Source organism: Motacilla alba, chromosome 21 (assembly GCF_015832195.1).
Source record: "Motacilla alba alba isolate MOTALB_02 chromosome 21, Motacilla_alba_V1.0_pri, whole genome shotgun sequence".
Lineage (NCBI taxonomy): Eukaryota > Metazoa > Chordata > Aves > Passeriformes > Motacillidae > Motacilla > Motacilla alba.
The window spans coordinates 2,840,098-2,855,209 of record NC_052036.1 but is presented as its reverse complement, the minus strand read 5'-3'; the positions used below and the strand labels follow the sequence as shown (position 1 = coordinate 2,855,209).

Sequence of the window (15,112 nt, the reverse complement as noted above, 5' to 3'; positions counted from 1 at the left end):
TGATTAAAAATTTATCAAATGGCTGTTCCAGCCTCCTTCATGGGCAGGGAATGCTGACCAAGGCGGGTGGGTGCTTTCCCAGCCTCTGTGAAGCTCTGTGATGTTTCTCCTTGTGGCTTTACTCCCCCAGAAACCTGGCAGTGACCAAACCCTGGCTTTTCACAGCGCCTGGGCTTGCTGGCATCTGGCATTTGAAAAGCTGCTCCCTCCAAATGGAAAAACTTGTGTTCAGAGTTCCTCGTGGCTGATTTTCTGCTAAAATTCTGCTCCATGGTCCCCCATTGCTGATTTTCTCTCAAACCTGTGCTCCACAGCCCCTAGTGATAATTTTCTGCTAAAACTCAGTTCCACAGCCCCTCACTGCTAATTTTCTGATACAATTCTGCTCCACAGCCCCTCATGGCTGATTTTTCTGATAAAACCCTGCTCCTCACCCCTTCACTGCTGATTTTGTGCTCAAATTCTGCTGCAGGGCCACTCATTTCTGATTTTCTGCTCAAATCCTGCTCCACAGCCCCTCATTGCTGATTTTCTGTTAAACCTGTGCTCCACATCCCCTCATTGCTGATTTTCTGCTTAAATTCTGCTCCACAGCCCCTCATTTCTGATTTTCTGCTCAAATTCTGCTCCACAGCCCCTCATGGCTGATTTTCTGCTCAAATTCTGCTCCACAGCCCCTCATTTCTGATTTTGTGCTCAAACCCTGCTCCACAGCCCCTCATTGCTGATTTTCTGTCAAACCTGTGCTCCACAGCCCCTCATTTCTGATTTTGTGCTCAAACCCTGCTCCCCAGCCCCTCATTTCTGATTTTCTGCTCAAACCCTGCTCCCCAGCCCCTCGTTTCTGTTTTCCAGGCCCCGGCCATGTCCTGCCCGTGATGCCGCTCAGTGAAGGCCCAAGCCCAGGAAATGTCCCCCTCAGAGCTCGCCGCCCTGCTCTGTGGGGAAGGGGACGAGCGCCTCTCCCAGCAGGAATTTCCAGCAGCCACCGCTTTCTACCTGGCTGCTTTTAGCTGCTGTGCCCCCACAGCAGTGCAGAGAGTGAACTCCATGGCCCACGCGCTCTGGGAGAGAGTGGTGGCCACCTTGGAGGCCTGGTGCCAAGGCAAGGCTCAGATCCCCCAAATCCAGAGCAGGAACCTGGCCGTGGTGTCGCTCAGCGTGGGAATAGCTGCGATTTTCCTCTCCACCCTGATCCCCAACAACGTGGTGGCCTCTGTGTACGAGCTGGAGGCCCTGCTGAGGCGAGGCTGCTCGGAGGAGGTGGTGAGCAAATGCAATCTCCTGCTGGAGGCTAACCCAAGGGGTTCCATGGAGCTGCTGCTGCTGAGGGCGCTGGCACGGGTGCTCTCGGGGACACAGGCTGGCACGGGGATCGTGGATTATGTCCAAGCCTTTGTGCTGCACCAAACTGAGGCGGCAGCCTACGTGTGCCGCAGGCAAAGGGAGCACCTGCCCCAGGTCGTCCAGGCTTTCTCCGACCATCTCTCCACGTGCCAGGAGGGAAGCCCAGGCTGCAGGTCCTCGGAGCAGTGGCTGGGAGAGTGCTACAGCTTCCTGGCTGCGGTGGCACCGGGGCACGCCTGGGTGTGCAGGGCACGGGCAGCCCACCTCCGAAAAACAGGAGAGTTTCAGGAGTGTGTGGCTGTTTGCACCAAGGCCCTTGAGGGATTCTCAGCTGAGAATCTCAGAGGTGAGGACATTCTGGCTCTGCTCCTGGAACGAGCTGCTGGGTATTTCTTCCTGGGAGGATGCACGCAGGAAATGATGCAGGATTTAGCAGCAGCCTTTGCAGCAGACCCTGCCCAGGCAATGAAATGCTTTGAAGAGCTTTTCTCACCCTGTGATGTGGAGAAGGTCGAGGAGCAGGCCAGAGCTGCCCTGGAGGGGAGGTTTGCAGCGTACAGGGAGGCTGTGCGTGCTCGGGCTGAGCTCAGGGGCACCTGTGGCACTGAGCTGCTCCCTCCTGTCATCCAGACAATCCAGCTGCTCCTGCACATCTGCCCAGGGTCCAGCCGGGAGCTCAGTGTCCGACTGGCAGACTGCCACCTCCTGCAGGGACACCCCGGGGCCGCCCTGGACCTGTGTGAGCAGCTGCTGGCAGCAGAGCAGAGCACTTACCACAACACCCTGCTGGCACTGCGAGGCTTCTGCTCCCTCCACTCCCAGGACCACCACAGAGCCCTGCAGGACTTCCAGAGGGTCATCGAGCACGAGTCCCCACATCCCAGCAGCTGCATCAAAGCCCTGTGTGGGCGTGGGCTGATCCGCATTTCTGGTGGCAGCAGTTACTTGACAGCCCTGGATTATATCACAGCTTGCCAGTTAAAGCTGGATGAAACCATCTTCACCATCAAGTCCTACGTGCCATGGAACCAGAGGGGATTGCTGCTGAAGATCCTCCAGGAGGAAGGACAGATGATGCTCCAGAAGAAGAGGTACCCAGGAGGCAGCTCAGTTGCCTTTCAGAAAAAGCAAACAGGGCTGTGCACATCCCTAACCTTGAAGGTGTTTTGTTTTGTTGGCTTTTTTTCCCTCTCCAGAGATGCCCCTGGGGTTTTCCAGCTGGCTTCTCTCTTGGTGGAGCTGGACAGCTCTGATGAGGCATCCCAGATCCTGTGTGCTGACGCCCTGTACCAGATGGGCCGTGGGGAAGAAGCCCACAAGATGCTGTCCCTGGCCCTCTCCAGAAACCCCCAGAGGGCTCCTGTGCTGGCCAGGCTGGCCCTGCTGCAGCTCAAGAGAGGCTTTGTGTACGATGGCAACCAGGTAAGGAGCACCTGGAAAGCCTAATCCTCGGGGAGGATCCTCAACAGCTGATTTGCCAGATTTTTCCCAGACCACAGTGAAATTACAGATTAATCCCTGTGTTCGGTGGTTTGGGTGCATTTCCCCTTTATAACCAAACTTTGCCTTTAGGAGCTCCCTGAATAGCAGCAGGGAGAGCTGTGGCACAGTGAAACTTGGAGCCCACGTGCAGAACCTCTTGCAGAATTTAAAGGTGTAAACACAGGGCTGATATTGCCATAAAATCATAGAATCACAGGAATTTGTATCCAAAAAGGCCACACAAGGACTCCCAGTTAAATCCAGCTCATTCCTCACGTGCTTTTTAATGGCATTTCTCAGCACTTCAACCAGGCAGTCCCTGGGGACAACATTATGGGATTGGGAATGTTCCCTTAGAGAAAAGAAGGCACAAGTGCCACCTCCCCCAGTTATCCTAACAAAGCATTGGAGAAGAAAGACACAAATGCAGGAACTCCACTATCAGTCTGCAGTTTTCTTTCTCCAATGCTGATAAATTGTTCTCCAATTGATAAATTGGAAACCCTGAAAGCCATTCCAGCAAGTTGATTCTCCTACCCAGGATTACAAAGCTGAATTCCCAGGCTCTGCCATCAGAGGGAACTATTGTATTCTTTTTAAAATGCCAAATGAATTCTGCTAACCCATAAGGAGAAAGGTTTTGTTGTCAGCATTTCACTGCTCCCTAAGAAAAATAAAAGTTTGCTGTAATTTGCTGCTTTTAGGATGGCTGGTAATGAAGGGTGTGGCTTTATTAGGGCGCTCCCCTTGGAAACTGGATTTCCATCTGCAGCTTCTGCTGCAAGTTCTGCATGGAACATTAGAAAATTTCTCTCTAAAATAGTTTTATCCCACCTGCCTGTCAGATACCAATCACTTTTATCTATCAATAAAATAGAGAAAGTTATGAGTTCAAGGGATGTGTCTGGTACCTCAGGATAACTCTGTTCTTGTTCAGGCTTCTCTGGCTCAGATTTGAATATCCAGTCCCTGCTGAGCACTGTAAAAAAACATCTTTTGATTCATTTTCATTGGAAATGAAGTAAAAAAAAAAAAAAAAAAAAAAAAAAAAAAAAAAAAAAAAAGCTTGTTGAGGCAAAGATACCAAAGGTCAGACAGGATTCTTTTCCAGGAGTTTGTGGGTTTGAATCCATGCTTTTCCCAGATTACCAATAGCTATACTAAAAATAACTTACAGCACTTCCCTAATTTTCCATTAATTCACTGGTTTTGATTTTGCAGTCAAAAGGGTCGCTGGAATCCTTGTGTTCCACAGGAACATTCTCTTTTTTGGGCAATCATCCTGTATTTATAAAAACACTCCACATGTGAATGTTGCCCAAAACAAAGCAGGCAGCAGCAGGTATTTGCCCGGGATTATTTCCACAGCTGCAGTGGTGGTGAGGAAAGATAAGAATCCCTGTTTTCTCCAACCTGCATTCACAGCAGGGCCAGCTGAGGGGATAAATCAGGGAGATTTGTGGTCCTGGGCTGGCTGAAGCTCCAAGGAGAGGTGGGGAAGCCAGGGAAGGACACAAAGCTCTCGCACACAACCTCACACCCCATTCAGCTCTTTCTCTGCTGCCTTTTCCTCTCCCATCCTTAAGCTGCTGAGGAGACTGATCAGAATTGGAGATTCCTCCTGCCTCCTGCCAGTCCTGGCCATTTTCCAGGACGAGGACCGAAAGCTGCTGCAGAGCCACTGCCGCTGGCGAGCCCTGGCCATCCTGAAGGGCAAACAGGAGGCTGCTGCCATCAAAGAGGCCATTGCCCACCTGTCCTTTGCCATCCTTGCTGCAGGTAGGACACCAGGATGCCCACTGGGATTTGCTCCTAAGGGAAATCACGTGGGTGGGACAGGATGTCCAGATCTGCTCTGTCACCTCCCCGGTGAGGGCTGACACAGCAGGTTCACCTGGGCCATGAAGTGGTGTAATTAAACAATAAGGAATTTTAAATTCTTTGAAATGGGTTCAGCTCCGTTCTACAGGGACATCACCCTCTCTTCTTCACCCAGTGCAAAGAAGAGAATGCAGCCCCTCACACATTTCACTATCCCAGCTTTCCCTCAGGCTGACATGGAAATTCTTCTGGCGTGTTCCAAGTAAAACCATGTTTGTATGGAAATCTGCCTTTCACTCTGAGCAAATGTTATGACAGCAGCACTGAGGAGAAGAGAGACTGGCTCCTGGTAATGGAATAAAAACCCTGTTAATTGCTTGGAGATGGTTCCATTTCACAGCCCATGCATTCCAGCTTATCAGCTCCCCACCTGCTAGAACAGATGCTTGTTAAGAAATAGATATTGTCTTTAGAGGAGCCAACTGGTAGAGCTCCAGAGTGATAATAACCTTTGGTACAGAAGTTTTGGAGCAAATCAGGAGGGAGAAAAAGCCTCATTACTGCAGAGGAATTGCTTGGAGCCTGTCTGCTGGCTGATCCCTGCAGGCAGCTGCATTTGATGACCTCTCTATGAAAACATATTTCCAGTGGCACTGATGATTTATCATCCAATATTGGATGCCACAATTATTGATTGCAACCCTGGGCATGTTAAGATCCTTATCGAAATTGCCTTGGAAGGAAGGGATATGTGGATGGCAGGCAGAGAAATGCTCTGCAGGCAGGGAATGGAGGGACCAGGATTTTCTCTGACAACTCTATGTGTTTATTTGGGCAGCACTTGTGTGAAAGCAGAGGGGAAAAAAAAAAAAAAAAAAGCAGCTCAGTATCACAAGTCCCAGTGCATATTAATTCTGGCAGAGAATTAGTCAGTCCCATCTGGATAACTCATTTATCCATAACAATGTGTGCCTTCCCTGCCTGTGGGAGAGGTTGGGGACTCTTTAAGGTCTCTTCCAACCCAAACTATTCTGTGATTCTGACCCCACTTTATTAAAACAGCCAAATGGCTTCGTGCCTCCACTCTCACACAGTCACAGATCTCCCTCTTAGGGCTTTCTCCTCTCATTCCTGCTGCTCCCACTCCAACCTGACACAGATTCTTCTTTCCTTTCCACTCATGGCTGATAACACGTGGCAGGAATTCCACTTGCAACAAAAATAAAGGAAACTTCCACTTAAGCAAACTCTCATTGTACTTCATCCTGAGGTATCCTGAGGCCAAGTGGAGCTTTTTTGTAGCTTCCTGTGGGTATCCTTGCAGTAACCATGGCTGCATCCCTGTCCTCCAGGTGGTTATGCTGAGGATTGCCTCCTCACCAGGGCCCGATGCTATGGGCGCCTTGGGCAGATGAAAACTGCAATTTTTGACTTTAATGCTGTCCTGAAGGAGGATCCCAGGAATGTGCAAGCTCTGAGTGGCCGAGGCTTTGTTCACCTCTCTCTGAAGCAGCAGAAGGTACTGTCCATGTGGGGCTTTGCTGGTTTTTCTGAGGGTACTGAACAATAGGAGTGTAAAGCATCACAGAATTTGTCGTAGAATCGTTGGAATCAGGAGTTTCTCACAGAATTTGGGCAGTGAAAGGCTCTGAGTTTGTCTGGGTGTATGAACAACCCATCTGACTTTACTGACTTTCCCAAGCCTAGGGAGAGGAGGGCTAAACCTTGGTCATGATTTTCTGTGATAACCCAAGGAGTTTAAACTACTTGGCAAACACTCATTCAAACCTGCCTTTATGACCTCCTATCAGCTTTGCAAATGGAAAAGTTGCAGCACAAGGACAGGGAAGAGCAAAGTTTTTCCATGTGTTTTTTCCATGGTTCAGCAGAGAACAGAAAGCAGCTGAAAGAAGAAATGATCAATACTTAATTATTGCTTCCATTTCTTTCCTTGGTGTTGTTTTTCCACAGGAGGCAGTGCAAGACCTGATCTCAGCACTGAAGGTGGAGGCAGGAGCAGTGATCCCAGCAATCCTGTCCTTGAAGCCTGAAGCCCAAGGGTTGGTCACTGGGTGGCTCCTCCAGCATGGCAGGGCCACTCTCAGCGAGCTGGTGGCCACCAAAGATGTCCCAGGAGAAGAAACCCTCAGGGACCTTCTCACGATGGCAAAAGCACTGACCAAAATCCGCAGGGCTGCACAACATCACATCTTCTACACTGATGTTTTGATGGCAAACGGTGAGTTCCAGTCCTCCAGCACAGCTGCTCAGGCCTGGTGCAGGAGCAGAAAATGGCTAGAAGTGAATATGAAATGTCAAGAGTGTTGCTGGATGGTTCTGGATGGTGCTGGATAATGCTGGATGGTGCTGGATGGTGCTTCTCAAGAGAAGTTTAAAAACATTTTGGGACAGGGTATGACATAATTAACACTTTTAGACACAGACTGGCTGCCTGAACCCTGCCTTGCTGTGGTTTCTCAGTACGTTTCTCCCCATGGGATGGGTTATGGAGTTTGTGCTGGTGTTCCCCAACAGGAAGGCACCAAGAGGCCCTCAAGCACCTGCAGGAAGCCTTTGGCCACTGTCCTCCTGAGGACTTTGCCAGGGCTCGCTTGGCCGTGCTGCAGCTGCAGAGCAGGAACGTGGCAGGAGCAGCTGCCCCGCTCAGTGCCCTGGCCAGGAGAGATGAGAATGACTTGGCCTTTCTCCTGAACTTTGTAGACACCAAGCAACAGCAGCACCTCGCTCAGGTACAGCCCTCTTTTTTTTGATCCCACATCTGTGGATTCAGTGGGGAAAGAATTGGGAAGCCAAACTGGGATTTTGCAGGGATTTCTCCCTGCCTTGAGAAGTGTGCGGGGAGAGTTTTAGCAGATGGACAGGGCACAAATTGGCTTTTCCTCCAGCCAGGTCAGGGAGTTGGAGCCAAACTTCTTCCACTGCCGTGACCTTGCTCAGTCTCTAATCATCCATCATGGCCACATCTGAGCACTTGGGATTCCTTTTTGGTCTCCCTGGCACAAGAGCTGGTGATGCCCACACTGAAATTCAGGGGGTGTGAGGGGCAGGTAGGGATTTAAGAGATCATTGCTAATTGTACCCTTGGGGAAACACAGGGCTCATGGATGGCTCCTGGTGAAGGGGGATTCATATTTTGTTCATTTTCTTGGTGAAAAGAGCTGAGTATTTCAATTCAGTGACATTAAATACTTCCATCCTTCTTTTGTGCAGGATTTAGGATTTCTAATATGTTCTCATTTTTACAAAATTAAAGGCTTTGAGGCTGGTTTTCTTAACTAAAACTGACACAATGCCACAAATCTCTGGTCCCCCCCAAGTATTTATTATTCAGCATTTTTTCGTGTTTCTCCCCCAAAGTACACCCACAAAGTATGTCCAATAATAAGACAAGAGAAGGTCAGATTGATGGTGAAGAGTTTTAACACTCAGCCAAGCATCTGCAATTCTGATTACCCAGAAGCTCTGTGTTCTGAGAATCAGTTTGCTTCCTTTTATTCAATTTGTTGCTGGTGTGCACCCTGGTGAGAAGCTATATTGTTATGCTCTCTCCCAGGTTATAAAACAAACAACATGCTGATATCCTTAATGCAGCAAGAGGAGCCCTTGGAATGTATTTGAACAGAACAGCAGGAGGATATAAGTAAACAAGTATTAATTTACCAGTCCCCAGACATGACCCATTACAGAGAAAAGAGCCCCTCTCTTCTAAATAATGTAAAAAGTTCAGTCTTAGGGGGAAGAGTTGGAAGATTTCAGAGGCAATTTGCAATCTTCCACTTTAGAAAGTTGATAAAGTAACAATTGAGACTGTGACTAGGGAGGCCCTAAGGAGGTGTCTGTAAATGAAGACACATTTTACAGCTCAATTTCCCCTGCTGCCACATCACTCCTTCTGTGGGGGTCTCACAGCCCAGTCCATCCATGCTGCTTCCCAAGGCTACACAGGAGGGATGTTATTTGCTGTCAGTAAGAAAAGAAAAATGAAAAGAAAAAACCAAATTAACGTTTGTATCGCTTATACTGCACTGACATGTGAGAGCCCACTGGTGCCACAGGTGAGTGAAGCCTTTAAAACGGGAGAGAAGCTTATTTCTGTCTCTTTTTGGCAGCTATGTCTGAAATAAAACCCCTCACTGTGGTTTATTTGTCATGAGAGATTGAGACAAGGGGTGTGACCAGGCTGATTTCAAAACTGGAGCCAAATACCAGAGTTGGAAGTTCAAAAAGAAAACATTGCTCTCTTTCATCTCATGCTTTTGTTCAACTAGTAAATGTTTGAACTCAAGCACCTGGGGGTTTTTAGATGTATTTTGTGACCAGGGGATGAGTGTGTGCTCTCTGGGGTGTGGAAGGAATTGTTTTATCCACCTGCCCAGTGTCTCAAAGGATTTCCCAGCAGCGCTTCCTTTTGCCGGCCAGGTTATTCTGGTTTGTGAAAGGCAGATCTCAATAAAAGCAAAGTTTTAAAAGCTTTCATACAGAATCAATGCTAAAATTCCCAATGATGGCCTGACTTTGCCAGGGTTCCTACTCTGGGAGAGGGAGTTTGCTCTGTTCCTGAATTTCCCAGGTAGGAAAAGAAGAGTTCAGAGTTCACACCCAGTCTCAGCACTCCAGCACAAAAGCATGTCTGCCACATTGTTTTTTGAGAATTTAAAATTACAGGCATTTTAAAAACGTGTCATCATTATCCTGGAGCCAGGTTTGGAGAGCTAAAAATAGTTCTCCATAAGCTGAATAGGAAAGGGTGGAGGAAGGAGAGAGCTCCTTGATGTACTCTTTTTTATTTCATGGAAAACAAAGCCATAAAATTCCCCCATTATTTATAGTGAAAGGGGTCCCATGCTGAGAAATTTGTAAACAACTGGGAGAGCCCCATGGGAATAGGAATCTGAAAGATTTATTAAGCTGCAAAAGGTCAGAGGAAGGGAGTTTGCTTGCTGCTCGTGCAGCTTCAACCCTCGGCTTTCCTAAGTCAGGGGTAAATGCACGACTGATTCCCAGCCCCTCACACAGATCCTCGGGGCTGCAGCTGCTGTGGAGATCCAGATTCCTACAAAAAGGGTCTCCAAAACTACATGGTCTGTGCCAGAATCAGGTGAAGTTGCCATTCCACATGCCCTTCATGGCACGTGTAGATGGAGAAGGAAAGACTTGCTCCAAACTCTCCTGGAAACACCCAACCCTCTCCCAAAGCTCAGAGTTTATCATTCCATCTGCTGGGATTTACTGCTCAGGGTCTGACCCTTGGCCACAATTCCATGCCCAGTAAACTCCTCACGCTTTTTCTTTCTAAGGAATTAAGCCTTGGTCATGTCATGAGGTTGGTCCCCGGGGACTGGAACCAAAAATGCCACAAAAATATGTGTATGCTCAGGCCTTTACACCCAGTGAGGTGAATAGATGGAAAAAAGGGACACAGAGACCCAATCCAGGGATCCACTCATGGCCCTTTCCAGGTGACACCTGAATTATTTCAGTCTGGAAGCCAAAATCAAAATTTTAATGACAAGTTGGACTCCAGTTCCCCTGGAACAGAGGAGAAATCCACAGATTTTTCTGCCCTTCCAGGTCACCTGCAATGAGGCTGATGACAAAAATGCTTCTCCAAGGCCACGTGCAGGGAGCAGCTGAACTCAGCTGTGCCATCCTTCTGACTTCCTTTGCCTTCTCTCCCTGAGCCTGGTTTTCATCTTTATCTCTGTTAGGAGATAATGTGCAAGCTGCTGATTAATCCTTCCCTGTTACACACCAAAAACGTCCCAGCTCAGGTCCCTTAAGTCAGGCAGAGCCAAAAGAGAATCCAGAATCCAGCTGCCCAACCTTGTTCCATCAGCAAGGGTGAAAGGGAATCCTTTATTTTCAGATGGGAATTTTCCTCCAAGGGTGGCAGGAAAGGCAGAATCTCGTGGCTTGATGTGGAGACTCTCATGGAAATGTGAAGGAGTCAAAGCAGTGGCTCAGTGATGAAATGCAATATTGCAATATTGCTCAGTGAATAAATGCAATATTGTGGTGCAATAACCCCAAATGCCCCAGGTTAGAGCACTGAAACCTCCAGCATCAGATTCAGCATTCAGCACAACAACAACAATTGTGTTTTCTTCTGCCTCTGAGACATCAAATGCACCTTAGGGGCTGAAAATGACAATTTAACTACACAAACACAAGCTATCTTGAGGAACTGCGCTGAGTTCCTTGGAACAATGTGATCCAGAACTCTGGAATTCCTAGGGGGGAAAGAAAACACCTTCTCTTGCCAAGATGCTCCTCAGGCAGCTGCAATTCCACCTTGCTCCCTTGTTAAATTCCTGCCACTGAGGGGACACTTGAGTTGAGGAGTTGTCTTAAAAACATTTCAAAGGACAAAGCAAATGTTCTGCTCTTTAAATGTACACAAGACATCTGAGATGGGTTTGGACAGGCTGCCCGAAAATTTATGGCCAGAATTGTTAAAGCCAGGGGTTGACACTCTGTGGGGAGAAGTCCTATTGCTATTTCTCTGTGTGGAAGCTGAGAGACTCCTTAATAAATATGATTATGTCAAGAGAAATAGCAATAGACATATATTTTTATATATAATATTTATATAGCAATATATTATATCTATATTGCTATATAAAAATATATATAGATATATGTTATGTGCATTATAATGAAATAACTGGGGCAGAATTCCTCCTAAACCATGAGGAGAGGCTAAATTATTTCATGCCACTGCTCTCAGATGAGGTGCTGGGACTTGCCCTGCAGTATTGATCCCTCTCCTGCAGAACCTGTTCTCAGTCCTGGCAGACAGCAATCAATCCTAACCTCAGTCAGCCAAAATAAAAGGGGCACACAAAGAGACTGGAGGACCTGACGTGGCTGTCAAGTGTGGCTACTAAAACAGTGGCTGGGCTAGCTGGATTTCTGCATCCACAAGCAGGAGTTACCCCCTGAAATAAAGAGGATGGAAATATTTGTCCTTTGCTTGAGCCTCAGCTTGTTTGGCCCAGCCTTTTGTAAGCCCTCAGCTGCTGATGGCAGCCTGTTTATAACCCGAATATTCACTCTGCTGCAGCACGTTAAAAGCTTTATTTATTACCAATAAAGGGGAATAATGAGAAATCCATTTGAGGCAAATACTTCTAATGGAGTTTTCTTCATTGACCTCCATGAACCTAAAAATTATGTGGCTCTTTTGGCCTTCTCTATATTCTTGTTGTTGTTTTTCCCTTCAGATGAGGGCAGAGAGTTCAAATTGCACTCAAGATGAACAATTAGCAAAGCCACCAGTTGGCCTTTTTTTTTTTTTTTTTTCTACAGCTTAGGTAAGCTCCAGTAGAGACAAAAAATTCATTTTTAGCTCTTGCATGTGTGGGGCAGCACCTCGGGATGTTGGTCCAGGCAGCTTTTTGTTCATCATTCTTAAGGAATTTAAACAAATTCAGAAGAAATTCTGTGCCCAAACAAAGGACTTCAGAAGCTCCTGAGATAACAGCAAGTGCCCAGTGAGCCAAGAGTTTTATATCTTGGTCATATCACAAGACTGAATAGATGGAAAAAAGGGACACAGAGACCCAGTCCAGGAATCCAGGGATCCACTCATGGCCCTTTCCAGGTGGCACCTGAATTATTCCAGTCTGGAAGCCAAAATCAAACTTTTAGTGACAAGTTAGACTCGAGTTCCCCTGGAATGCACTCCCCAGCTTTTCCTGCCCTTCCAGGTCACCTGCAATGAGGCTGATGACAAAAATGCTTCTCCAAGGCCACGTGCAGGGAGCAGCTGAACTTTAACCTGCATGCAAAAATACACCAATTATTAGTTCTCCAGCTAGATGCAATTCCAACTTTTGATAAAATAACTACGATTTCTCTAGTGCTTGTTGACGGGGTCTCTGGAGGTCGAGATGACCCTGAGGTGTTAGAAAGTCTCTTTTTCCCAGCCCCGCAGTCCAAGAAGGAGTCAGGAAGGATTCTTCAGCTCTGGTTTTCAAGGTTGTTTATTTTCTCTTATCTAACACATTCTTTTCCTGCCCCGCTGAGGTCTGTCCAGCAGGTTAGTCTGTGGCACACTGCACGCCCCTGAGGCAGTGTTAGTTTTTTGTACTAAGAACCACGTGTATGTATTTACAATAATTCTCCAATACTTATGTTAGACAGTGTGTCTCTACTCTAAACCAATCCAAAAGTGCCACCATCACACAGAAGATGGAGGCTAAGAAGAAGAAGAAGGAAGGACAAGGCGTGCCCAGATCCCTCCATCTCAGCTCCTGAACCCCCATTCTAAAAACCTCAAAATTCAACTTTTTCACCTTGTGACAAATCAACTATCATTCTACTCAAACTCTTGTGGCTTGTACATCCTCACACGAAGCTGGTAGTTTTTTCTAGGGGTTAAAATCAAAGGCACAGGTGTCTTTGACTCCGTGCCAAGATCTCTGAGCCCCCTGCCAGGGGCTCGAGCCATGGAGGGCAGCTAGAGGAATGTTTTGGAACCAACCTGTGTGTATGACCAGTCCAGACTAGATATTCCCCTAATTTTTTTCCCTTTTTTAACTAACATGGATTACTCTGTCCCCACAGGCAGCAGCCCAGGAAGGGAAGGTGCTGATGAAGGGCCATGACCACCAGCAGGCTCTGGGCTACCACAGCCTGGCTGTGCTGGCCAGCAGGGCCAGCCCCAGGTACCTGCGGCGCAGAGCTGCCTGCCTGATGCACCTGAAAAAATATGAAAAAGCTCTGAAAGACATGGAAATAGTGATCCAAGGGCATGGCTGTAACAGCCCAAAAACACAGGCCGGGGACCACTGCTGCCAGGGCTTCCTGCTGCTGGCCCTGGCTCGGGAGGAGGCAGCAGTGCAGCACTACATGCAGGCCCTGCAGCTGGATGAGCCCCTGGCCCTGGGCACCATCACTGAGTGCCCCGGCAGGGAATCTTTAACCAAAGTTTTTCACAAAATTGCACAGTATAACTTTGAAAAGCAGCGTTACGAAGAGGCCTGGAAAATCACAGACTATGGGCTTAAAATTGATAAAAGTTCTGAGCTCCAGAAGCTGAAAGCAAGACTCAAAAGAGAGGCATCGAGCTGCAGCATACATTGATTCCTCTGTTTGGGGATTTTCCAGTCTGATTGCTCCCTGGGAGGCTGCAAGAATGAAGGAAAGATGAGAAAGATAAGAAAGATGAGAAGCTGATGATAAATATGCAACAGACGTGACACTGAACAGGGAGTAGAAAGTTTAAGGCAGCAAAACAAAGCTGACCAAGAGAGCAATGAGGAAAAAAAGCAAATTGCAGCATTCAGGATTCCTTAAAATTATTGTGGATTATTTAAACTCCCCATTGTGAAAAAAGCCTTTTTTTCTGGCTAAACAACAAATTCTAACACAGGGGTTCCAGTCCTACTGAAGGAAAACATTCAGATCACTTGCAGCTCATGAATAATAATCATCTATTTCCTAGCTAGCACTTGATGAGCTTTAACACTTACTGTTCAATCAATTTGCTTTATTTTTACGGGCCAGTCAAAAGGATCAGCCAAAAGTAACTCCTGCAAGGTGTTTGTGAAGGCCCTGTCTGTTGGTTACTACTGGAAGGAAATTGATCCAATTTTATTTTTCAGCTTGCAAATGGAGCCAACAGTTGTTTAAGGATATAATTTCATGCTTGGAAAGAAGCTCTCCCACAGCATCTTGATGCCCATTATGGAGAAAAAGCCTCATCAGTGTCACTAGGATTAAAATCTAATTTGAAGGGGTGTGTTACACCCCTCTCCTGCCCCACTCCTGGATGAAGGATCTGCCCTGGTGGGAATGCAGTGGATTTGCCAGGATCAGCACCAATATCAGGGATGGGGCAGCACAAACCCCAGATAAACTGTTCTACTGCCCCAGGGGACAGTGAAATCACAGATAAAACTGTTCTACTGCCCCAAGGAATAGTGAAATCACAGATAAAACTGTTCTACTGCCCCAAGGAATAGTGAAATCACAGATAAAACTGTTCTACTGCCCCAGGGGACAGTGAAATCACAGATAAAACTGTTCTACTGCCCCAAGGAATAGTGAAATCACAGATAAAACTGTTCTACTGCCCCAAGGAATAGTGAAATCACAGATAAAACTGTTCTACTGCCCCAGGGGACAGTGAAATAACAGATAAAACTGTTCTACTGCCCCAAGGAATAGTGAAATCACAGATAAAACTGTTCTACTGCCCCAGGGGACAGTGAAATCACAGATAAAACTGTTCTACTGCCCCAAGGAATAGTGAAATCACAGATAAAACTGTTCTACTGCCCCAGGGGACAGTGAAATCACAGATAAAACTGTTCTACTGCCCCAAGGAATAGTGAAATCACAGATAAAACTGTTCTATTGCCCCAGAGGACAATGAAATAACAGATAAAACTGTTCTACTGCCCCAAGGAATAGTGAAATCACAGATAAACTCTCT

The 15,112-nt window shown here is 47.2% G+C and overlaps 1 protein-coding gene across 1 annotated transcript; it reads left to right on the top strand.

Moving 5' to 3' along the window:
• The first annotated feature begins 909 nt into the window (after positions 1–909).
• TTC34 (tetratricopeptide repeat domain 34) lies at positions 910–14,130 on the top strand. The gene is made up of 7 exons (XM_038160117.1): positions 910–2,438; positions 2,544–2,769; positions 4,416–4,608; positions 6,003–6,169; positions 6,622–6,889; positions 7,186–7,400; positions 13,240–14,130. Exons 1-7 carry the CDS (start codon positions 910–912, stop codon positions 13,756–13,758), a joined length of 3,117 nt encoding a protein of 1,038 aa, XP_038016045.1. The 3' UTR covers positions 13,759–14,130.
• The last annotated feature ends 982 nt before the right edge of the window (positions 14,131–15,112 follow it).

Coding starts and splice junctions, on each gene's coding strand:
- TTC34 (XM_038160117.1), top strand. CDS start 910: ATGTCCCCCTCAGAGCTCGCCGCCCTGCTCTGTGGGGAAGGGGACGAG. Junction 2,770..4,415: donor TTGTGTACGATGGCAACCAG/GTAAGGAGCACC, acceptor CCCATCCTTAAG/CTGCTGAGGAGACTGATCAG. Junction 7,401..13,239: donor AACAGCAGCACCTCGCTCAG/GTACAGCCCTCT, acceptor CTGTCCCCACAG/GCAGCAGCCCAGGAAGGGAA.